Source organism: Muntiacus reevesi, chromosome 19, assembly GCF_963930625.1.
Source record: "Muntiacus reevesi chromosome 19, mMunRee1.1, whole genome shotgun sequence".
Taxonomy (NCBI): domain Eukaryota; kingdom Metazoa; phylum Chordata; class Mammalia; order Artiodactyla; family Cervidae; genus Muntiacus; species Muntiacus reevesi.
Genome location: NC_089267.1, coordinates 31,105,222 through 31,130,446, shown reverse-complemented (window position 1 = coordinate 31,130,446; position 25,225 = coordinate 31,105,222). Strand labels below are relative to the sequence as shown.

The 25,225-nt window shown below is 43.5% G+C and overlaps 1 protein-coding gene across 1 annotated transcript in view; it reads left to right on the top strand.

Moving 5' to 3' along the window:
• Nucleotides 1-5,745: 5,745 nt before the first annotated feature.
• Nucleotides 5,746-25,225, top strand: part of SLC35F1 (solute carrier family 35 member F1) — a 400,589-nt gene continuing 381,109 nt past the window's right edge. Inside the window, exon 1 of the mRNA XM_065911395.1 lies at nt 5,746-5,970. Coding sequence (XP_065767467.1) covers nt 5,804-5,970 — 167 coding nt within the window. The 5' untranslated portion in view covers nt 5,746-5,803. The remainder of the gene's footprint in view (nt 5,971-25,225) is intronic.

The window sequence follows — 25,225 nt, the reverse complement described above, 5'->3', positions numbered from 1 at the left end:
CTGTATCCAACTGAATGAATAAACTCAACCATGTTTAATTTCTGATTTGTCAAGTGAAAAAAAATGTTTACCATCTTTCTACCTTCCCCACTTTGCTGTCAAAGGATATTAACTGAAAAATGATGTCTCACCATTAAATAAATATTCTATCTTGTTATATCAATGTTACAGACAAGAAATTGTTGAATTGTAGCTAAATTAATCTGTTGGGAAATCGAAGATTTATCAGTGAGGAAAGGATAGATCTCTCCAGAGAATGGAAGCACAATTAGCAAATTAATTAATCTACCTATAGATTTACTGTGATGATTATTTGTTAGCTTAACTAAGAAATTGTTGCCCTCTTGGTAGAGACCCTTACTTTCCCCTGTTAGCTGCATTTGCTCAGGCAGGCGTGTTGACAACTCCAAGAATTCAGTGGAGGAAAAACAAAGTCAGGGTTATACTTCTGTATTTCCCCCCACTTTTTTTTTTAGAAGAAAATGTTTATTTTTGTCAAATTTATATCTGCACATTGTATATTTCTTTTTATTCTATTTTAATTGAAGAGTAATTAGAGTAATGTATTGGGTTTCTGCCATACATCAACATGGATCAGTCATAGTATATATAGTTTTAAGATTCAATCCCACAAGGTTTGGTAAGCAAAAACCTTGGTTTTTTTCCCCTTCCACCATTTTTTCCCTTCACCAAAAGCAATCACTTTCCACTGTCTTAGTTGATTCTCTTATTGATTGATTTCTCGCTATGGAAGCTGTAGGTTTAGCTTTCTGTTTTCCTGTCCGTAAATATACATATTCATCATTCCATCCTCTCATCAATCAGATTTAGTTATAAATTTAGCTAGATCAAGAGGCAGTGTCTGCACTATTATGGCTCAGCAAACACTATTCAGAGTTTAGACAATTAATGAACTATGATTACATTTCATCTCCTGCCTGAACAACTCTTGGTTATCACTGGAGCTCTTCAGTACCGTTTTAAATTTTTTATTTTTTACTTGCTGTTAAGATCTACTCATTCTTTTCCTTTTACCCTCTCCACAAATTTTCCACCAGTTTGCTTTCTTCTCTCCTGCATGAATTCAATTATGTGAATGAAACTCTGAAGCTCTGTCATTCGAGATGCCACACATTTAGTAGTGTGTGCTGAGTAGATTCAACCCGACTCAGGAGAGAAAGAAAAGAGTGATATAACGGCACAGGAAAGTAGATGGGCTCTGGGTATCTGCAGCAGTACATGCAATTCCAGACAACTGTTGAGCAATTTGGGGAGAGTCATCAGTTACTTTTGGAGCACAACTTTGAAGTTTTTGTCTGATAAACATACAAGTGTGATCTATGCTAAACAGATGGGTCAAAATGCCTGGTGATTCTGAGGTCTGAATCACAGACGAAATTCTACTCTTTCTTACCTGAGTGGAAGTGTCTTCAAAATTAGCAACGTTAGAGAAGGTGTAGCTGAGAGTCAATTTGTGCTTCCTAAAGGAATTCAGAAGTGGTAGTATGTGGGCTTGCCTGGTGGCTCAGTGGTAAAGAATCTGCCTGCCAATATAAGATGTGGGTTCAGCAATCCCACTCCTGGGCATACACACTGAGGAAACTAGATCTGAAAGAGACACGTGCACCCAATGGTCATCGCAGGACTGTTTATAATAGCCAGGACATGGAAGCAACCTAGATGCCCATCAGCAGACGAGTGGATAAGGAAGCTGTGGTACATATATACACCATGGAATATTACTCAGCTGTTAAAAAGAATTCATTTGAATCAGTTCTAATGAGATGGATGAAACTGGAGCCATTATACAGAGTGAAGTAAGCCAGAAAGATAAAGACCAATACAGTATACTAATGCATATATATGGAATTTAGAAAGATGGTAACAATAACCCAATATGCAAAATAGAAAGAGACACAGATGTACAGAGCAGACTTTTGGACTCTGTGGGAGAAGGCGAGGGTGGGATGTTCTGAGAGAATAGCATTGAAACAAGTATACTATCAAGGGTGAAACAGACCACCAGCCCAGGCTGGATGCATGAGACAAGTGCTCGGGGCTGGTGCACTGGGAAGACCCGGAGGGATGGGATGGGGAGGGAGGCGGGAGGGGGGATCGGGATGGGGAACACATGTAAATCCATGGCTGATTCATGTCAATGTATGGCAAAAACCACTACAATATTGTAAAGTAATTAGCCTCCAACTAATAATTTAAAAAAAAAAAAAAAAAAGATGTGGGTTCAATCCCTGAGTTGGGAAGATCCCCTAGAGGAGGAAATAGCAATCCAGTTCAGTATTTTTGCCTGGGAAAACCCATGGGCAGAGGAGCCTGGCGGGGGGGGGTCTACGGGCTCACAAAAGAGTCAGACACGACTTAGTGACTAAACAACAGAAGTGTGTGTGTCTTAAGCGAGACTCAGAAGATGTAAGTGAAGAATAGGATGAAAATTTTGCAATAGTGATGTGCCACTAACCACAACTGGTCAGAGAGGTAAACTGAGCAATCAAGTATGACCCTGACATCCATGTGCCAGCACTGAAAAACTACATATGTCCCCAGCCAACAGATCTCATTCCTTTTTTGTTTGTTTACAGCTCACAGAGGATAGATTTTCAGGCCAAGGAGGCAGCAGGGAAAAGGGAAATAGGCCTTCCCACTTCTTTTCTGTTTAATTCCATTTAGACAGACCACTTGACCTTTGTGTTTTTGGTACCTGTTTCTGGCTCTCAAATGCAATTCAGCTCCTTTTTAAGAGATGCTTATGAAATGCAGAATTGGGGGATAAGAAGGGGAGCTGACGTTGTATCTCCTTTACCATAAAGAATACTAAAAACACAAGGCTGGAGGCTTCTTTGGGGTCTTTATAGCGAGACTGAAATCCTACATCTCTCATCCTGCTCCCTCCCATCTTGGTTTTCTCCCTTTCTGACTCGCTGGAGATTAGATCATTAGACACCACACTGCGTTGTGATGGGCCAAAAACAGTCAAAAGGAAGCAAGCCAAAGAGGGCACGGAAGCAACCAGTCATTTAGGCAGACACCTGAAATGACCATAAATGTTGTTTTAATGCAGAGACTTCAGCCACGATTTGCTGCCTGTTTCAGCTGAAGTGCAATTTGTTCATGTCTCCTGCACTTGGTGGGTCTTACAAAGGCAAACTCATTATGAACTATTAGAATCTTAATGCCCATGAGGTTACAAACCCTGGTCCTATTTGTAACAATTCTTCAGAGTGTCCAAGGTGGAAAAAATTTGAGAATGAAAGGCTGTTGAGAAAGAACGGGACAGTGTGTTCACTTTAAAAGGGGAAATGTTTTAATTTGAGTTAATTTTGGTAGAAAAAGACCATAGGGATATTTCAGGTGGGAACTAGAATTTACATAAATTGAAGCATAGATTGGAGAGCTTTTTTAGATGGCTGTTTCCTCAAATGTTCCATGGTTTTTAAAAAGGGCTCCCAATATTGTTAAAGGAATGGAAACTTACATTTTAACCAAAAAAAAAAAAAAAATCTCATCTTCTTTTTATCCTCTTCTCTTCCATTTCCCCTCTGTTAATCATATAATTAATTCCTTTTTTAAAATATTAACTTTTTTATTTTTAAACTATTTATTTTGTATCGGGGTATAACTGATTAGCAAACAATGCTGTAATAGTTTCAGGGGAACAGCAAAGGGACTCAGCCATGCATGTACATGCATCCATTCTCCCCCAAACTCCTTTCCCATCCAGTCTGCCACATAACATTGAGCAGAGCTCCACATGCTATACAGTGGGTCCTTGTTGGTTATCCATTTTAAATATAGCAGTGTGTACCTGTTCATCCCAAACTCCCTAACTATCCTTTCCTCCTTACTCCTCCCAACCATAATCTCATTTTCAAAGTCTGTGAGTCTGTTTTGTAAGTAAACATTTGCATCATTGCTTTTTCCATTCCATATATAAGGGATGTCATACAATATTTCGCCTTTTCTGACTTCACTCAGTATGACACTCTAATTCATTACTTTCTTGCATGTTGCTTTCTCCACAAACCCCTTTTCTGTGGCAAATCCCATCACCAGTGTTTTTTATTTACTGGTTTCCAGTGCATTTGGCAGTGGTGGTATCAGCATATCTCTCCACAGATATGAAAATTGAAATGTTAGGTTGCTCAGTCCTGTCCCACTCTGCGACTGTAGCCTGCCAGGTTCCTCTGTCCATGGGATTCTCTAGGCAAGAATACCAGAGTGGGTAGCCTTTCCCTTCTCCAGGGGATCTTCCCAACCCAAGGATCGAACCTGGGTCTATCTAGGGCAAATAATTCCAAATACTGCATGAAATGGGGGAAAAAAATTAATGTGTATCATTTTTCACTGTAGAATCTCTATCCAGGGAATCTAGATAAAGTAAAACATGAAAAACCTCTCTTTCTTAAGGAGTCCACTATTAACTGGGATCTGGATCAAGGGGTCTAAGAGATGCTTGGGACAGAGAATCAGTTTCCTTTGGAGGCAATATGGTATGCAGGTGTAAGATTTCTGGGCCAGGTACACAGGGGTTCTCCCTCGGAGAGTGGAGATCCGAGGTAGAGCACCACGACCCACCATCAAAGAAGTTGTCAGGGTCCCCTGCTGGGTGGGTCCCCTCATTTAATTCTTACAGCTCCACGGGGAGAGGGACACGAAGTAGCCTCGTTGCACAAAGGAGTCTGTGTCTCAGAATTCAAGTAAATGGCTTAGGGAGTCGCTGCTAATAAGTTTCAGAGGCACGAAGGGAACTCAAATCTGCCTACGTGTCTCTCACCGCGCTCTGAAACCGAGACGCTGAGTTGGTTCGCTAGGCATTTTTCCAGTTCCCAGAAGGATCGTGAGACGTTGTTTCTCTTCCAGTTTTCTCCAGGCCCATTATGGTGACTGTAGGTGTATTGTTTAGGATACCCACTCGCGTTTGGGTTTGTAATCGGGGCGGCAGGCTTCTCAGCATCCTGTCGCTGTCCCGGGAAGGTGGTGCTAGTTTCTGGGGCTTCTCGGCAGGAGCGGGGATTCCCCGCCAACTAAAGAGGAGGCTCTGTTTTCAACCTCACAGGCCGGGAACCCGCTCCCCCCTTCCCTGCTCCCCCTCCCCTTCCCAGCCTAAACAAAATACCCCCTCCCGCCCCCAGCAATCGGCGCCTCGGGTGGACGGGGACCAGGAGCACCGGGGCTTCGAGGCACCTCGGGAGCGCCCTCTGGCGAGAACAGAGCGCGCGCCCCGCCCGGCCCCCCTTCCCCGCCGCCGCGGCGCCCCCGCCCGGCTCTCCGGGTTCACTCTCGGTCTCTCACTCCGAGAGACACAGACGGCAGCTTCCCGAGCGAGCCCGGGAACGGGCTGAGGCGGCGCCAGCACCACTGTCGCCGCTCGCTCGGAGCCGACCTGGGCACCGGGAGAGAAGGCGAGGCCGGAGCCCCATCCTCTCTCTCCGCGAGGGTCTCCTGAGCTGACCGGCCGCTTGGCGCCCCCGCGCGACACCCTCCACGGCCACTTCGCGGGGCGTGCCGCGACTTGGGGGACGCAGCTGGGGAAGCGCCGGGGCGGGCGGCGGCGGCGGCGGCGGCGGAGCGAGGGTGCGCGCCCTGGGACTGGAGAGGAGTGAGCCGCGGGCTGGGCGGCGGCGGCCGTAGCCGCGGGGGCCTCCCCCGCCTCGCTGGTTGGCCGGCAGCACCGCCTCCCCGGGCCGCGGCCGCCCGGCCGGGTCCTCCGCGCGTTCCCGGGCCCGGAGCCGGCGCGCGATGCGCCCGGCCGCGTTCTGATCGCCGCCGCGCCGCCGCCTCCGCCGCGATGATCCCCCCCGAGCCGCAGCCGCACCAGCCGCCGCCGCCGGCCCCGCCGAACCATGTGGTGACCACCATCGAGAACCTGCCGGCCGAGGGCAGCGGCGGCGGCGGCAGCCTGTCCGCCTCCTCCCGGGCCGGCGTGCGCCAGAGGATCCGCAAAGTGCTGAACAGGTGAGCGGCGGCGGGGGCGCGGGGCAGGGGACCCCCTCCGTCTCCCGGGCGGCCCCGAGGCCCTTTGGGACGGACGGAGTCGCGGCGGGGAGGCCGGGGAGGGCGGAGGACGACGCGCCCCGCGCTGGCGGAGAGGCCGCGCGGCAGCTTTGTCCCGGAGCGGGGAGCCGCGGAGCGCCCGGGCGCCGGCTGGTCCGAGGCGGGAGTTCGGGGAGAGGCGGGGTTGTGCCTGCCGGGTTGCGGTTGTCCGCGCTCACACCCTCGCACACGCGTGTTGCCTCAATTCCCTCTGCCCGGCGGGCCCCAGCTCTGCGCTCCGGGGCCGGAGAGGAGCCGGGGGTGGCCGGGAAGGCGCGGGGCTGCGGGAATGGCGTGGAAGTCGCCGGCCTCGGGTCCGCCGGGAGGTCTCGCACCCCCTCGCCGGGAGATGGGGTCACGGCGTCAGCAGCCCCCGCGGGCGGTCATGGGGACCCACTTCTGCCGCCCGGTGCTCCAGTTGCTGCTCCGACTCCTCCTGGCCAGGAGCGGGGAAGGGGAGATTAGAGGCCTGGGTCAGACCCAGGCAAAGTGCACAAATGTTGCGGGAACTGGTGAGGAAGGAGGCGCCCGGTGTTGCAAAGCCAGAGGAAGCGAACGCTGGCGGCCGGCTCCAGTGCTGGAATCTGCGCAGTGAATGGAGCAAGGATGAGGCGTTCAGGATGAGAACCCGGGTTGATGTGAAATGGGGCCCCTCTGGCGCCCCAGAGTCGGCTGTTATGCGAAAGGGACTTTTTCTATTAAAGTAACTTGACATGGTTGAAGAGCTGACCCTTAAAATTCAAATAGAGAACTGATTTTGTGTGTTTTTATTTGGGTACCTGTGTGCCTTTCCATGCATCTGTTGGGGATAACTCAGAAGGTTGCTCTGTTCATACAGGTTTTTGTAGGGCGCTTTTGTGGGTAGCTGAGAGTCCCACGAGGGATTCACTTCGAGCCCTTTGGGGCTGGAAGCGATAGTGGGAACACAAAATATGTACACAAATAGAAACCTAAAAAGCTCCGTATTTTCCGAGTATAGTGTAATTTAGTTATATGAAATCCCGAACCATTCAAGAGTCCCTTATGAAGACTTAAGGTATATTAGCTTGTGGGTACTTCTGTGTGTTTCCGTTTATTGTCAAAGGAGAAGAAATTCATTCTGAAATGAGACAAGCGATGATGATAGAAACTCAAGTCTTTACTTTCCTCTGATTGGTAGCTTAGACTAACACCTTCCAAAATACTACATTTAAAAGATAATGAGCAGAATAAATCAAGAAGATGCTGGCTCAGTACATATTAGGAGGGCTTCCTAGTCTTTATGAATATCTGTGATTTTTTTTGAATTATAAATGCCTTGGCATTGAATATTTAAAATTTTATGCAGAATATGTTAATTATTAATTTCCCTCATCAAACTGGGGAAAAAAACCTGGTGCTACAGTTCATTTATCTTTGCTTGATTACAAGTTATTATTGATTCTGTGCAGGTTATTTCATGGTATTTCATAAATCTTAGAGTCCAGAATAACAAGATCACTGAGGCAGGAGCTGAGGGGACTTGGTTTGTCATGACTCCTCTGCCGCTGACTTGCCATGTGGCTTGGGGCAGAGCAGTTCATCTTGGTCCCTGGTTTCTTCACTTGTAAAATGTGTTTTATACTTGTCTTACCTCTCTTATCATAGTTTTGAGAAATAGATGGGGTAATACAGAAGAAAAGACTTGGGAAAGTATAATACTTTACACGAATTCGTTGTTCAGCAGAATTCTGTTATCTAAGGGAGGGTGGGTGGTGGGAACATCGTAAGCAAATTAATTGAAGTCACGGGACACTGTGGGGGGAATGTTGTGTTTTATTAGCTTTCAGTGATCTATGACATGAGTTTTGTAGAGGAACTTAGACTGAAAGGTTGAGTCCATGGCATTCCATGGCTTGTACATCTGTGAATGGAACTCTAGCGTTACAGCCTCTAGACTTCAACTGAAACATTTGGTTGTCTTTCAAAGTTTTGCAAAATTTTCCATATAATATTTGGCATTAAATAATGGTCTTTCCTTATCCTTCAAGGATAAGAAAATATTTCTTTTTGAGAAGGAGTGCCTTTGGTAAGGAGACTAAAAAAAATTCAATGTAAGTATAAAAATCCTGGTGGATGAATTTCATTAGCATGCTGATGGGCCTGACTATTGCTCCCGGGTTATGGCAACAGGAGACAGCACTAGTTGTAACTGCTGAATGATTGCGCTCTAAATAAAAGAGCATGGAGTGGGGAGTGGAATTTTTGAGATTCTGTGCCAGCGTTTCAGTATGGCTCCCCTCTGGTTTGAAACCTCCAGGTGTGTCGGACTAGTCTAGTAATGGCTTTAAGCCTGGCCCATGGGATGCCATATCACAAGTATCCTTGTTCATTTTTCTAAAAGCTAAAGATCACCTTTTCCTCCTTTTTTTCCTCTTCTTCTTTCCTTAATATTTGTATTTCCTTCACCTGTCTTGCCCTATCAACTAATTATCTTCTGGACTTTCCTTCCTTTCATCTAACTCTGGCCTGCAGCACCTTAGCTGCTAGCAGAAAGTGAGGTTGCAAATCTGGAAGCTTGGAGCCAGTATGAAAAATACCCCTCTAACTTCTGGCATGGAGATGTACTGCTGGCAGCGTTCTATTGCTGTGAGCCGGCCAGTTGAGTGTCTTCAGTGACTGAGAGGGGCCTTGCACCCCGTTAGTTACTCTGAGCATCCCCCTGGGCCAGAGGGGTGGTGCTTAGAGACTGAGGATGATGTTCTGGGATGAGGAGGGTCGAAGTGTGAGCATCGCAAGCTGGCTAGCCTGGTGAACTGCTTGCCACTGTCACCACCTGTAATAATAGCTACCTGCCAACCCAGAGGAGGAAACGCAAACGCATATGTTACCTATATCCTGTCTACCTAGGGACATGTAAAGAGAGAAGTACCCATTAATAATTAAAGGTACTTGCTCTCCAGAATCTTAGAAGGAAAATGCAATGTTACCTTAATGCAACCTGCCTTGTGTTGCCCTGCATCATTTTATTTTCACAGTGTATCTCCAAACCCTTTTCCCCTTTCATTAAAGGCTTGTAGAGTTGGATTGTTACCTTTCGTATATGACAAATGGGTTGCCTCACTGATTGACTGCTATGCTGTGCTGTAATTAATCGCTTAGTCATATCTGACTCTTTGTGACCCCATGGACTGTAGCCCGCCAGGCTCCTCTGTCCATGGAATTCTCCAGGCAAGAATACTGGGGTGGGTTGCCATACCCTCCTCCAGGGGATCTTCCCAACCCAGGGATCAAACCCAGATATCCCGCCTTGCAGGCGGATTCTTTACCATCTGATCCACCAGGGAAGCCCCCACTGGTTGACTACTCCCTGTAAAACATTCGAGTAGAATATAATAGTATCCATGATTTTGGTGAAAGAGGAGGTGCTAGATAATTTGTTTTTAACCAATTAATGGGATATGTCACGTGCTTCTCCCCTGTCCTAATAAAAATTGCTTCTGTCAGTGCAAAAAATACCAAATCATTTAGCTGCTGATATAATTGTTACTTCTTTAATTCCCAAAGATTTAGAATAATGTCTTGGTTCAAAGAAGAAAAAAATTATGACAAACCCCTATTCACTTGTTTCTTGAGTGTGGAATAGCATTTATTACCCTGCTACAGGCAAGCAAGGTATGACAGAAAAGAAAATACTTGAAGGGCAATAGTTGATGACCCTCTCACAGAAGCTGTTGATACTAGTAGATTTCTTAGAAACATATGAGTAGATACTGACCTATGTAGTATCTGAAGATTTTCTCCTCTAAAATTATTTCTTAATAAAATGTTTGTGAAACATGAGTGATGGCTTGTTTTATGTTTTGCTTGTGTGTGGTTTTATCTTTCCCCACTTGAATATTATTTTCAGATCTTAATAATAATCACCATGACTTTCCAACTTTGACCCATTTTCTCTCTAATAAGAGATGAATTGGGTTGTCTCAAGTTATGAAGGGGTTCCTGCCTTTTTGAGTCTTGTGGTGAGGATACTTGATCATTAGAATGGAACCAGGAGTGTGACTCTGGGTTGTCCTTTCATCTGATTTAAAACTAACTGGTTTCTAAGTTACATTTTGATATATTTCATTAATTTTCAAATATGTGAAACTTTTTTGAATTGAAAACTAAAGAGCATTAATGCATACATGGGAGAGTTGGTAGCAAGCCTACACAGAATTGACATCCATCTGGGGAGTTACCGTATGTGATGGAACAGTATGTATATATAGCTTTTCTGGGTTATTAAATAAAGTGGAGAGAACATGGTGAACCAGCGGAGTGCCTGCCAAGAACAAGGGTTATGCTTGTCCTGTTAAATACAGTTGATGAAGACATCTATTATCTCTTAGGTGATCCTTATTTATCAAATGGTTTTTGTTAAAAAATTGATAAAGAAGTTCCTCCTCAAGCTGCTTCTCCTAACAGATGTCAGAATGAAAGGGGAAGATCAACCAGTAATGAGGATAATTGATACAAAGTATTCCAAATGGAACAGGATGGTGTGATTAAAAACAGACATTTCTGAGATCAGTAGTAAACACAAGATGTCTGAAGGACACATTTATTTTTAACTAAAGGACAATATTATAAAAATAAAAGATCAGTGTATTTTTTTTTGCACAGAGCTTAGAAAAATGAATGTTCATATTAAAGGAATTTTGGTTTACCCTTGATGAAGATGGTACATTTCCAAGGAAGTAATGTGGAAGGAAATGGACCTATCTTCATGTAACTTTTCTGTGACCTTTTACTCTCTCAAGATCTTTCGGGGTCACAGGAATATAATAAGAGATGTCTGTTTTTACTGTACACTGCTATAGATGTAGATGATATAGCAGATTGACTCAACTGCCATATAGTTCTAAGTTACTTAATGCAAGTGCTTACTTGGCTTATTTAATTGTGGCTTTATTTAATTAATGACTTATTTAATTGCCATTTCTCATAAAAGCAGAATGCAGCATGCAAAAGTACTACCTCCAGGTTTAGCTTAGCTTTCTCATTCAAGTTCAGGCCAGTGAGCATTCATTGTTCCTTGTTCAAACACATTAATTCTTGATTATGTTTCTAAAAATGTATACTTAGGAAGTCAAACTCCAAGAAACACCTGGAAAAATACCCCATACACTTGGTATATTTCTTGACTATGGCTTAAACATCTATAAGTACACACTCATTTATTCTTTTATTAAGGGCCAAAACCACTTGACATAAAATTGACCATCTTAACCACTTTTAAGTGTACAGTACAGTAGTCCTAGATGATGGGTATTATTATGCAGCTGATCTCTATTTTTTCACGTTGCAAAACTGAAAATCTGCATCTGCTAAACAATAGCTCCTCTTTTCCCTTCCCCACTGAACCTGGCAACCGCCATTCTACTTTCTAAGAGTTTGGTTATTTTATTAATAGATACCTCATATAAATGGAATCATGCAGTGTTTGTCTTTTGTGACTGGCTTATTTTATTTAGCATAATGTTCTCAAGGTTCATCCACATTATCACAAGAGGCAGGATTTCCTAAGGCTAAATAATATCTATGTATCTGTATCTCTATATCTGTCTATATCACACTTTTTTTATTCACTTGTTGAGGGACATTTAGGTTGCTTCTATTCTTAGCTATTGTGAATAAAACTTCAGTGAAAATGAATGTGCAAATGTCTCCTCAAGATCCTTTTTTCAAAAATTTAGGCTATATAGCCAGGAGCTGGATTGCTGAATTTCTGTTTTTATTTTTTTTAACATTTTGAGAAACCTCCATACCATTTTTCATAACAGTGGTACTATTTTGCATTTTCCAGTGTCTTCACATCCTGCCAACACTGTGTGTGTGTGTTTGCTTTTGATAGTGGCCATCCTAATGGGTGTGAAGTGATACCTCACTGTGTTTTGATTTTCCTTAACAATCACTGATGTCGAGCTTCTTTTCATGAACTTGTTGGTTATTTGTGTATCTTCTTTGAAGAAACGTCTGTTCAAGTTGTTGTTCAGTCGCCAAGTCATGACTGACTCTTTGTGACCCCATGGACTGCCCCACACCAGGCTTCCCTGTCCCACACTATCTCCTAGAGTTTGCCCAAGTTCATGTCCGTTGAACTGATGATGCCATCCAACCATCTCATTCTCCGTTACCCTCTTCTCCTTCTGCCTTCAGTCTTACTCAGAATCAGGGTCTTTTCCACCTTCAGCCATTTGCATCAGGTGGGCAAAATATTAGATCTTCAGCTTCAGCATCAATCCTTCCAAAGAGTATTTGGAGTTGATTTCCTTTAAGGTTGACTGGTTTGATCTCCTTGCTTTCCAAGGGACTCTCAGGGGTCTTCTCCAGCATCACAGTTCAAAAGCATCAATTCTTCAACGCTCTGCCTTCTTTATTGTTCAGCTCTCACATCCACACATGACTACTGGAAAGACCATAACCTTGACTATATGGACCTTTGTCAGCCAAGTGACGTTTTTGCTTTTTAGCACACTGTCTATGTTTGTCATAACGTCTATTCAAGTACTTTGGTCATTTTTAAATTGGATTTTGTTATTGCTGTTGAGTTATAGGACCTCTTTATATACTCTGGATATTAACCCATTATCAAATATATGATTTGCAAATATTTTCTTCCATTCCATTCATTGCCTTTTCACTGTTAATTATATGTACATTTATTTGTCCTTAATCACTTGCTGTGTGTTGAGGCATCTTCTGGAGGACACATACATAGCAAAACATTATTCTTAGCTTGAAGGACCTCAAAATCTAACTGGGAAACTTGGCATAGGTACTGCTGTTGAGAGTGAATGATTGTAATCTGTAATCTGAATTTTTATGTTTAATGCTTAATTGTATGCTTCCAAATGTCTAGATACTAGAATCATAGAAATAAGTTGTCCTGTAGGTGGTCCATATTGAACTTATTCTGTTTTATACAGGTACTAGCTGAATGCACAAAAGTTGAGAAGAAATTTCCCAGGAAATGGCAAGCGAAACACTAAAATCAATGTTTCAGAAAATGTTTTCTTAGAAAAATGACGTGTCTCACTCAGTGGCCACATGAACATGATTTAAATATACTATTACTAAAATTTTATTTTATTTTATTTTTTTTAATTTTATTTTATTAGTTGGAGGCTAATTACTTCACAACATTTCAGTGGGTTTTGTCATACATTGACATGAATCAGCCATAGAGTTACACGTATTCCCCATCCCGATCCCCCCTCCCACCTCCCTCTCCACCCGACTCCTCTGGGTCCTCCCAGTGCACCAGGCCCAAGCACTCGTCTCATGCATCCCACCTGGGCTAGTGATCTGTTTCACCATAGATAATATACATGCTGTTCTTTTGAAACATTAAAATTTTAAAAATATTGTTTTCTATTGGGTTTAAATTTTGAACGCTATCTCAGGAAAATTTACCTTTTAACTGTGATGATTAAAAAGTACCTTACATACCATTTTGCAGGTTCTGATATGCAGTTCAGTTCAGTTCAGTCGCTCAGTCGTGTCCGACTCTTTGCAACCCCATGAATTGCAGCACGCGAGGCCTCCCTGTCCATCACCAACTCCCAGAGTCTATTCTGAGATTATGAACCATCAATTCCTGCCATTTTAAACAAATTAATTAGAGAAACTTAGGACAGCTGAAAATGCATTTAAAGGAGGTTAAAAGCCAAATCATGCTAATTATATTCAGATTTAGAGTGGTAGGGCTCCAATTCCTAACGATTCCTGGCTTAGAGTTAGTATAAGGTTCTGATCCATTGTATAAACAAATACTTCATTGCATTCTCTTTTTCCTCATCCATTCATTCATTCATTTAATCAGTCATTTATTTGGCGAGTCTTTATTAAGTGCTTACTGTATACTGAGTACTGTTGGCTCACAGTGGTGAACCCGACAGGTGTGGACTGAAGTGGACTCCTGAGTGCATTGCTCGAGTTTCTGCTATTACACTTCCAATATCCATCAAGTGGATAATTTAAGTAAAGGAGAAATAAAGACAACATGCCTCTTTTGTCAAAGAATAGATTTTTCAAGCTGATCTAACAGAGATTATTTTTTAAAAGTCCCATGATTTAGCTGTTTCTCCTGTAGAAAACTACTCAAAAGGGAGACTGAACCCATAATAAAATTACTTGAAGTGTACAAAGAGTCAGAGGCAGATCTTTCTTGATGAATACAATAAAATTTGATTCACTTATGACTTAAAAAAAAAAAAAAAAAAACAGGATAACCCTTAATGTTCATCTACTTTCAAAGTGTTAGAAGGAAAAGGAGAAGAGACTTGGATCTCATCCTGCCATTTCAGGGCGAGCCTAACCAGGCCAAAATAGAGTTTCCTAGAAATAATAACATTCTGACAGTGCATACACAGTTTTGAGGGAGCTTGGGCACATGTTCGTGCATTGCAAGGTAAGAGAAACATAAAATATGACAAAAACATGAGGATGAGTTGGAAGTACTAGATTGCTTTACTATAGAATTTGATATAATCTCTGAGAGTGTTTGAATGAGCATGTAGATAGTGGCTCAAGTTCTTAAATTTTTACATTATAAAGCATACATTTTATATTATGAAATTTTACATATGTTATTCTCAAAATCATCTTTTTATAGATATGGAAACCAATCTTTATGGTCATGCAACTAACTGCTTTTATAAGACTACAGAAGAAGGAGAAGACTAGGCTGGAGACGGGGCAGGAGGCTTTAGGGTTGGCATTTGTCTTGGCCTGGAAAGATGGTGTCTAAGGTTGGGGGGATATAGCAAAATATCAGAGACTGGGTAGTTTAAACACAGACGTTTATTTCTTACAGTTCTTGGAGGCTGAAATGTCTGAGATCAGAGTGCTGGCAGATTGTGTGTCTGGTGAGGGCCTTCTTGACTTGCAGACAGCTGTCTTCTTGTATCCACATATGTTGGAGGGAGGGAGGGAGAGAGAGAGAGAGAGAGAGAGAGAGAGATCCTTTCTCTTCTCATAAGGATGCGAATTTCATCATGGGGACTTCACCCTCGTGACCTCATCTAAATCTAATTACCTCCCAAAGGTTCCACTTCCAAATACCATCACACCAGGGAGTCGAGCTTTAACACCTAAATTGTGGGGGAACATAAACATTTGATCATAGCAGATGGATAAGATAGGAACTTGTACAAGAAGGGGGTTGATAGAAAGGATGAACCAAATAGAGAATAAAGAGGTTGGAGAAGGATTAAGTGTTCAGTTTGACAATATTATGTATAGGTTAAAAGGCAGTAAAGTAAGGTTAGAATTGTAGGATGGAGTCAGACAATGAAAAGCTTTATACACTGCTATAGGAGTTAGACTTCATTCTCTAGATTCTTGAATAGAGAAAGGACTTAATCAGATATATGCCTGAATATGGTATTCTGGGTAAAATCTGTAGGATAGAGGGACAGGGGATGGGTTAGGGTTTGGGGGATCAGTTAGGTGTCTACTGTAGCCATTTAGAGAAGTGGAGATAGCAGTCTAAATGGGATGGAGATGAAAGTGCTGTGATTTGACCAGAGTGTGGACCAGGGTCAGAGAAACGAAAATTAGATCAGATTATTTTTGAGAAAATACTCAACAGTGCCTGCAACATAGTGAGTATTTAATACTTGCTTGTTGAAAGGTTATAGACTTGCTACAAGGAAAGCATCTGCTCACTAGGACTTGCTACAAGGAAAGCATCTGCTCACTAGGGCAGAAGAGACCTAGTGTGTTACCCTGAACTAGAGAGTCAGTCTGAGGACCGCAGCCAGCTACTCAGAGTGTGGTCCATGGACCTGTGCTGATTCACAGACTGTGTAAACAGACTGTGATGAGGACTCAAATCAGGACTACACATTTCAAAACATCTATAGCAACTTGACAGATTACTTTTGTGTCTTTTCTTCTAATATTAAAATACTGAGTCATGTATTTTCATTTTTTTTGTTTTTGCCATTTTATTTTTCTAGCAGTTGATTTTTTTGAACTGCACTTTTCAAAAGAATTGTCTTCAGTGAATTGAAAAAAAGAACTGATATTCTGTAATAGATCATTTGAGAAGCACTGGTTCTAGCCCAGTATCCAGGAGGGAGCAGCATCGAGTCTGGATTCTGGAAGTACGTCTGATTGTGGGACAGGATAGCATCTTAGGGTGATACTTGTCATGGCCCTGGAAATCTGTGTATCCCAGTTGGTGATGAGGAGGCAGCAGGTTGGGCCTGAAAATAGTTGTGTCAAGTATCAAGGACTCCACCCAGTCACCTAAAAGGGACCCCCTGGAATGGGGAAACTATTTAGAGATGAGAAGGGGTACAGCACGGCATCCCAGTTCTGTGAAATAGGCTACAAGTGGACAGTGCTACTTCCAGGGACCCTGAAGTTAAAGAGAGCAGATTCTAGGTCTGAGTGACAGAAAGGAGGGTCCGGGTTACATGGGGCCTCAGCATGAGTGGCGGGATCACTGGCATGGCTCTACTTGAGCCTCTGCGGGGCACAGAGTAGGAACCGAGAGAACCTCAGGGGCCAGACAAGCACAGCGTCAGCTGGTTGGCATGGTTTGGGGAGGGATTGTGAGGTGGGGGTTTCTAAACAGAACTTTTGAGAAGCTCTGTTCTGACTAGGAGCTGAGTAAATGAAGAGTCTGTTCATAGCGGGCATCATGCAAAAGGTCTGTGTGCTGATGATATGATACAGTGGAGAGGGAAAAATTGCACATGGAGGAAGGAGTGGGATGGAGGAAGGCTTGGGAGCACTGAGCTGGTAGGAGCCAAGGTGCGGAGGAGGGGGTAGGCTCTGAGAAGCCAGGATACCCCGTGGTTCGGGGGGGAGAGGGAGAGCGTGGGTATCAGTGAAGACAATTGGGTAGATTTGGTGGTGAGGATAAAAGCTGATTCCTGTCTTGTGGCTTTTCTTTGTTGTTGTTTTTAATTAATTTATTTTTATTTGGAGGATAATTGCTTTACAGTGTTGGTTTGATTTCTGCCATCCATCAGCATGAATTAGCCATAGGTGTACCTATGTCTGGAGAAGGCAATGGCATCCCACTCCAGTTCTCTTGCCTGGAAAATCCCATCGATGGAGGAGCCTGGTAGGCTGCAGTCCATGGGGTCGCAAAGAGTGGGACATGACTGAGCAACTTCACTTTCACTTTTCACTTTTATGCACTGGAGAAGGAAATTTTGTTCTTGCCTGGAGAATCCCAGGGATGGGGTCGCACAGAGTCGGACACAACTGAAGTGACTTAGCAGCAGTACCTATGTCTTGAACCTCCCTTCCACCTCCCATCCTTTCCCAGCCCTCTAGGTTGTTACAGCGCCCCAGTTTGAGTTTGTCATACAACACATTTCCATGGGCTCTGTATGGTGGCTTTTCTTTTTCTGTGAACTCTGAGCTCGTCCTGTCAATTCAGACTGAAGGTGCTGGGTGGCGAGGAAGGGGTATAGGGCGTCTGTATAGAGACAAGCACGAAGCAGTCATTTTGGTGAGTCAGAAGGGAGACAGAGCAGAGAAGCAGAGTAGGATCTAAGGATTTATGTGCCTAATTAACATTTGTGGTGGGGAAGGGGTGAGGAGTATGTTGGATGGGAAGAAGCTACTGATGTTTAGAGTGTGTCTTGGAAAGGGTTAACTCCGAAACAGATCTGGGCCCTGGTGACCTGGCAGGCAAGAACCCTCAGTGGATGGAGCTATGAAGAAGCCGGGATAATAGTTCAGGACATGTTAAGGGGAGCTGGGGAGGATTTGGGGCTTGATTATATTTGGGAGTGGGGTGTGAGAGAGAGAGAAGAGGGGGTTAAACATCCCTTGGAGATTTTGTGGGCCCCTGGGGTGATAACATCCCCTTCAGAATGTGAAATGTCAGCTGTTCTGTCTCAGATAACTGGCCTTCCTTTTTTTTTTTTTTTCCCAGGGCGGGGGGTGGCCTCAAAATTCTCATTTGTAAACTGGTTAAAATAATCCCAGCCCTCGATTTCTCATTGCATTGGGGGAAGTTTTAAATGAAATCACATCTGGGAGAGGGCTGGGAAAGCTGCCAAGCGCTATGCATCTGTTATCTTGGTCACAAAATTGGATGGGGAACCTGGCTTCTCGTGGCCTCCCGCAGCTCCAGCCCGGGATGATGCTGATGGGCGCCCTCCGCGCCAGGAGGACTTGGAGATGCAGGCGCTGCTGGCTCCGGGGTTTTCCTCCCGAGCCTGGTCGAGAGTCTGAAGTAGAACCCACCCATCCATGAATGAGGCACAAATCTGTTTAGTTCCATGTATTCCATTTTTTTCCGAAAGCTAGATAGATTTAAAACACTTTGGGCTTTATTTTAAGAAAGGCTCTTCTAGGGGAAGCCTGACTTGGCAGAAGGTATCTGTCCTGCCGGCTGATCGCGCCCCTCAGAGAGGTGGTTCCTTCGGAGATGCCTGTGTTTGTTTAGGAGAGTCTGACAGGCTTCAGGAAAGGGTTAGTGCCTCTTGAACCAGGGAGATTTCACAATGGGCGTGCGCCTAAAAGGCTCCATAGAGCCCGGCAGCGGGACAGACAGAGCGGCTCAGAGGGAAGGGACAGAGCAGCTTTAAAGTGCTAATGAGGGGAAGCCCAGATGCCCGCGGATCAGAGGAGCTCTTTGTGACACGCGGATGGCTGGAGGCTCTGTCCTTATCTGGATCCTGCCGCAGGCGGGAGAAACACTGTGTCCTCACACTGGGGCCCTTTCCTACAGGGATAGCCCTCCACGCGGCTCCCAGTGATGCTGGGCGCTGAGGGGCTGCGCCAAGTCCCAGGGTGAGGTGAGGGCTGGAAAGCGGGGAGGCTGGGGGTGGGGGACGTGTAAGTGGGGAGGATGGAGGATGGGAAGGGGGAGCATTGTCCTGCAGGGTGTGTGGAGTCAGAAAATTAGGACAGACCTTTGTGTTAGTCGCTCAGCCGTGTCTGACTCTTTGCAACCCAATGGACTGTAACCTCCCAAGCTCCTCTGTCCGTGGGGATTCTCCAGGCAAGAATACTGGAGTGGGTTGCCATTCCCTTCTCCAGAGGATCTTCCTGATCTAGGGATGGAACTTAGGTCGCCTGCATTGCAGGTGGATTCTTTATCATCTGAGCCAGGAACGGCCTTTATAGCATCAAAGAATGAACTGTTGTCCCTCCCGTGCTGCCCCGAGCTTGATGAGTGGCAACGCTCCAGCCTGTCTAGAAGGTGGTGACCTGTCCTTGAAAAGAGCGTGGGTCAGTTTTCATCTAGTTATGGAGTAAGTCTGAAACACCACAAAACCTAAGCAAATCCAAACTACCATCAGCCAGTGAGTGCTGGGATGAATTTCACATTCTGATTATTCCATTCATTGATGGCTAGCCGGGAGGGGTCAGGAGCGGGATCAGGGACCTTGTCCTAAAGCTGAGTTTGCATAGGAGGACATAGTATTTACAAAGATCGTGTGTTTACTTGTCCTGACCCATCTACTGATGGAAAGATTGGGTAGGCAAAGCACACCTAGGTTTGCTTCTGTCTCTGGAAGTACGAGTTCCCAGAGGAGATCAACATATGAAGCCCTCAGTCCATGCTGCCTTGACCTTCTCTTTATCTCTCACTTTTCATTACTGAATCTTTCTAGGAATATGTAAATACTTAAACATAATATCTATTATATATATGTGTGTTTGTGTTAAGTTGCTTCAGTCGTGTCCAACTCTTTGTGATCCCTGCTCCTCTGTCCGTGGGAGCCTCCAGACAAGAATACTGGAGTGGGTTGCTGTGCCCTCCTCCAGGGGATCTTTCTAACCCAGCCATCGAAGCCTGACTTTTTTATGTCTCCTGCATTGGCAGGCAGTTTTTTTTGTTTTTTTTTTTTAACCACTAGTGCCACGTGGGAATCCCCATCTATTATATGTATTATTTCCCAAATAATATGGATCCCCAGGTGGCTCAGTGGTAAAGAATCCATCTGGCAGTGCAGGAGACATGGTTTGATCCCTGGGTCGGTAAGATTCCCTAGAGGAGGAAATGGCAGCCCACTCCAGTACTCTTGCCTGGGAAAATCCCATGGACAGAGGAGCCTGGTGGGCTACAGTCCATGGGATTGCAAAGAATTGGACATGACTGAGCAACTGAGCACCAAATAATGTATATTTGATATTATTTGTAATGAATCTTTGTCTAGTCATTTGTCTCTTTCCACCTCTGTTTCTCTCTGACACACACACACACACACACACAAGTTGATAGAGAATAATTTTCCATTTGGAATAGTTTGTTTCCTTCTTGAAGATAGCCCTCAACTTTCCTTACCATGTTTTTTTTTTTTTTTTGGCTCAGAGTTGGTTCAAGGAGAATGCTTTATTTTTAATGTGTTGGCTTTTTATTTAGGAACCACACTGAATTGGTATCACTTAAGAAAACAAAAATATTCAGTGCGGAATTACCTATGAGCTAGCTATATCTGAATGTGTGAATACAACTGTGGAACAAGTCAGCACAGAAAGCTTCTGTCTGCCCCTCCTCCCCTTTCCCTGAGCCGCATGTGGTTTCATTACAACACTTCAGTTCCAAGTGGTGACGAGTCTGGTGACTTGATTTAATTTTTTCTTCTTCTTGTTTTTCTTGTTTTTTAGTTCTTCTTTTCCTTAATGCTTCCTATCTATTTCCTGCTGTGCTAATAGGATCCATGCATTTTGGATTGACCTTCCCAGTGCAAACCTAAAGAAGTATAGTAGACAGTAAGGTGCTTCTTGCACTGGTTTTAGAAAATTGATCATATGCAACTCTAATGCTGATAAGTGGACACATCTGCATCCAATGTGAAGAGACCATAGTTATTATCCGCTTAGCCCCAAAGTGCATTGCAACCTGATAATATGCCTTTGAAGATGACAGAAGAAAAGCACCATCCAAAGCACTTATAGCAATGGATATCAGACTGCTCCTTTTGGATACCAGCTTGTCAAAGAGACGAAAGTATGCAGGTGGGAGTGTATGAGGATGGACTACTGGGCCATGACTGCAGTTGCCTGGGCGGTGGTTGGTGAATTGAGGCACGACAACAAAAATGTCACTCCCTGTTTTCCCCTTGTCACAACAAGAAGCAGTTCATTGGATTTAGGAACCTCTTCGTTTTTAGTTATTCTTGGAGTAGCAGGTAAAGGAGTCAGAGCTTATAATGTACTCTTTTACTAAAAAAGAATTTTCTGCAGTCTGCTATTCTTTAGCACACGCTCTTCCAAATGGTGGGGGCAGGGGCGAAGTAAGATACATATGAGAAGCAAAGACATTTTCAAGTGAAATACAGAAAGAAATGGGGGAGCCTTTCAGAGAGCTAACCTTGCATTTCTAATATTCTCTGCTATTTTAACCATTGAAGTAATTAGCTTCATAAAGCATAAAATATCGATCCCTGTCCCTTCTTAGGCAAATGCTAGCAAATGAACAAATGAAGAAAAAAGTCCCAGGCAGCATGTGACATGTGAATGAATCGAAGTAAAAAAAGTCCAAAAAATTGACTGCTTCATCCCATGTCAAAAATTCCAATTTTGCTGAACTGTTAATGCTCTCTGTGGAAATATTTTGAACTTAAGCAATGAATAAAGTAAAGCTGTGAATGGCATGATAGAGCCCTGATCCTCGATCTTCAGGTGCTGCTCCGCAGTGCTATGAATGCTTCAGAGTACAGTCCAAAGATGAACTAATATAGAAGCTCAGTCTGCGAGACATTGTAACTCTTCAGCCAAACCACAGAGGCACCAATGCATCTGAAAACGTTGACGTCGGACCCTCAACCCCCAAGTCTGGGTTGCATGTCCCATTCCATATGCTGGCTATTTCCTGTCATTTCATATTTTATGTTACTTACTTGTCTGAACCCTCCCCATGTGTTGTAGGACCAGAAGGGTTTTCTTTACTCAACATCTTACATAAAACCTGGCATAAAGTAAGTGCTCAGTATATATTGAGCCCATTGGGTGATGGGCCAAATGATCTGCTGGAGGCCCTTTCAAAACAGAAGTTATTTTCAACAAATTGATGTCCTCTGATTTTATCTTCTCAAATAATGTGTGCCATAGTGCCTGGCATAGAGTTGGTACTCAATAAATTTTAGTTTTAGTTTTTTTAAATTAACCTGTGGACAGGTAGGGGGTATAGAAAAAGTATGGAAGGGTAATTTGAATGGTGACAGAGTTAGGAAAACCCTAGGTATGCTAATAGGTCCTACTTATACTTTACAACTCAGTTCACATTTCTATCAACTCTCTTTCCCCCAAGTTTTCAATTCTTTCTGCCCAGAAATTTCTTGTGGGATCATCAGTTGTAGGAATGCAAATAGAAGTCATTTCAAGCTCATTATAGGCAGCAGTGGTTATGAACAGGGCTAGACTACCTACTGTAGCACCTGAGTGTTTCCAAGAAATTGGAAACAATTTCTTCTCTTTTTCTAGGTTGGTGTGAGGACTAAAAGACTGTATCTATCACTGAGAATAGTATCTGACGTATAGAGAGTTCTACTCAAACTTGTATTATTATTATTAGTGTCAGTATTAATATCAACCGTCATCACCATCATCATCACTGGCAGGTAAAAATCCCAGGAAAAAATAGGGAAGAAGGAAACTAATTGCTAAGAAGACTATGAAAGTAGGGTCCCTGTCTGTTTTTTTAAAAAGATGCTTCTTTATGTGGACCATTTTTAAAGTCTTTATTGAATTTGTTACAATATTGCTTTAGTTTTATGTTTTTTTTTTGTTTGTTTGCTTGGCCTTGAGGCCTGTGGGGTCTTAGCTCCCAACCAGCGATTGAACCCACTTGCATTGGGAGGTGAAGTCTTAACCACTGGACCACCAGGGAGGTCATCCATCTGGTTTGATTAGTGCTTTTTGCCCAGCTGCCAGCATAGCCCTTGGGCATAATAATGTTGATAATACTTGTGTAATGAATTAATAGTGTGGTCTTATGGTGTCTTGAGAAAACAAGGTAGGAGAGTTTTATGATAGAATTCCTGCTCAAAGCAAGTGAGGGAAGGGAGAACTCATCTTATTCCTGTTCATAAATATTTTCCTAAACAATTTATAGCAGTTCCAAATTACAGTTAAATTTCTTCTTTAAATACATCACCTTGGGAAAATTAAGCAAGATTAGATTTATATCCTTTGCATGTCTGCTTCAAGGGCATGCTCTGCTAAGTCACTTCAGTTGTGTCTGACTCTGTGCAACCCTATGAACTATAGCCCGCCTGGATCCTCTGTCCATGGGACTCTCCAGGCAAGAATACTGGAGTGGATTACCATTCCCTTCCTCAGGGCGTCTTCCCGACCCAGGGATTGAACCGGTGTGTCTTACATCTAACCTGCATTGGCAGGCAGGTTCTTTACCACTAGTGCCACCTGGGAAGAAAGCAGTTCTAAGTGTGGTTAAGAGATGCAAACACATATGAAGTTAGGTCTCTGCTTGCCAGTGTTTTTTATAATCAGTTATTATTTCAATTAATCAATTAGATTGCTTCCCTCTTAAGAGCTGACATTAGTCACAGGAAAGAATGGAACACTGCTTAAAGGTGGCCTTGGAACATGAGGCATTGGCATGTTTGTACAGAGTAGGAGATTGTAGCACTAGAGAGCTGTAAGCCTACTGGGGTAGAGAACAACACACAAGTGAGGGAGACCACTAAAGATCAACTTTGCTGTCTCTGAACTGTATCCAAAACTCCCCACCTGAGGAATCAGAATCAGCTTCACCCAAAGTCTTTCAGAGGCTTACTGGTCAATAAGTGTTTGAGGATGTGTCTGTGTGACAGCTGTGAGAGTTCTGACAGGTCATTTGACATACACAGTCACTAAATCCCTTTCCAGCTCTTATGATATTTGATTATACATGACAAGACCCAAAGGCCTTCTGACACATCAAATGTTGTTTATTTCTAAAGCATATGTGTAGTCTTTCTTCTTTAAGTGTTGGTCCCTCAGAATAAAATGACAGTTCAGCCATTTCAGTGGCAGTTCCATGTCCTTGTGTCCTGGAGGCAAAGAGCTCATGCAGAGAGTTTAGAAGTTCAAGATCCTATGTGCTAGATTAGAGTTTCAACCAGGGAATTTTTGGACACCTCAGTATACTTAGATAAACCCTGCAAAGATGAATTCAGGATAACTTGACAAGTTATCTGCTCTGGAATAGAATGGACATTAGCATACACTTTTTTTTTCTTTTCTGAAAACAAGTTGGCTTTTAAATTCCTTTTCCAGAACACACAAATGTGACACTTTGGGAAGCAGGACAGATTCACAAGATTGCTAACTGTGACAGCCTCTTTTTCCCTGTCTCCAGCCTTTGTTGCATCACTAAGATGTGATGTTTTTGCCATTGTGGAGTGATGGAAACTTCCACTTTTTGATATTATCAAAGATCTGCATATATAAAAAAGAGTAATGAAGTCATTTGACTTACATTCTTGATATCATTTGTATTGCCTCTGTGAGGGGTTGAGTGAAGCAGTTTTCTATAGCTGCTGTAAGCAGTAAGCCTGTAAATATTAAATGCTGACTCAACATAAGCATGTCTGCAGAAAAGAAGATGATTAACTCGAAGAGAAGCTAACGTCAGCAAGAAGAAATACAACCACACATTCAAAAGGAATAGGGAGTATTTCCATGTGACATCTTCAGGAGCCTTTGCAAATAGAAAGAGAAAAATACAGTAATTGTGTTAACATTGCAATGAGTATACTCTTTCTTTTCTATCCTTGTTGGAGATTTTGTTCTCCAGAGCCTGTTTTGGGTCCTCATTGTTGTCCCGTCGCTCAGTCGTGTCTGACTTTTTGCAACCCCATGGACTGCAGCATGCTAGGCTTTCCTGTCCTTCACTGTCTCCCAGAGTTTCCTCAAACTCATGCCCATTGAGTCCTTGATGCCATCCTTCTGTTTTATCCTCTGTCGCCACCTTCTCCTTCTGCCATCAGTCCTTCCCAGTGCATCCATCTAACCCCAGATCGTCTGCATAATCCAGTGAGTTCTTGGCATTCTTCTACAGATTGTTGTTGGTTTTAAGGTAGGCAGCATAGGTCCCAGGTTGGCCCAATCAGAATGAAGGGAGAGACTCCCATTTGGGAAGAGATTTCTCTTTCTCTGCTGGATTTGAACACAGAAGCAGCCATCTTGCTATTAGCTGTTACTGTTTATTACCTTATGACCAAGAAGGAAACCAACCTTCGGATGT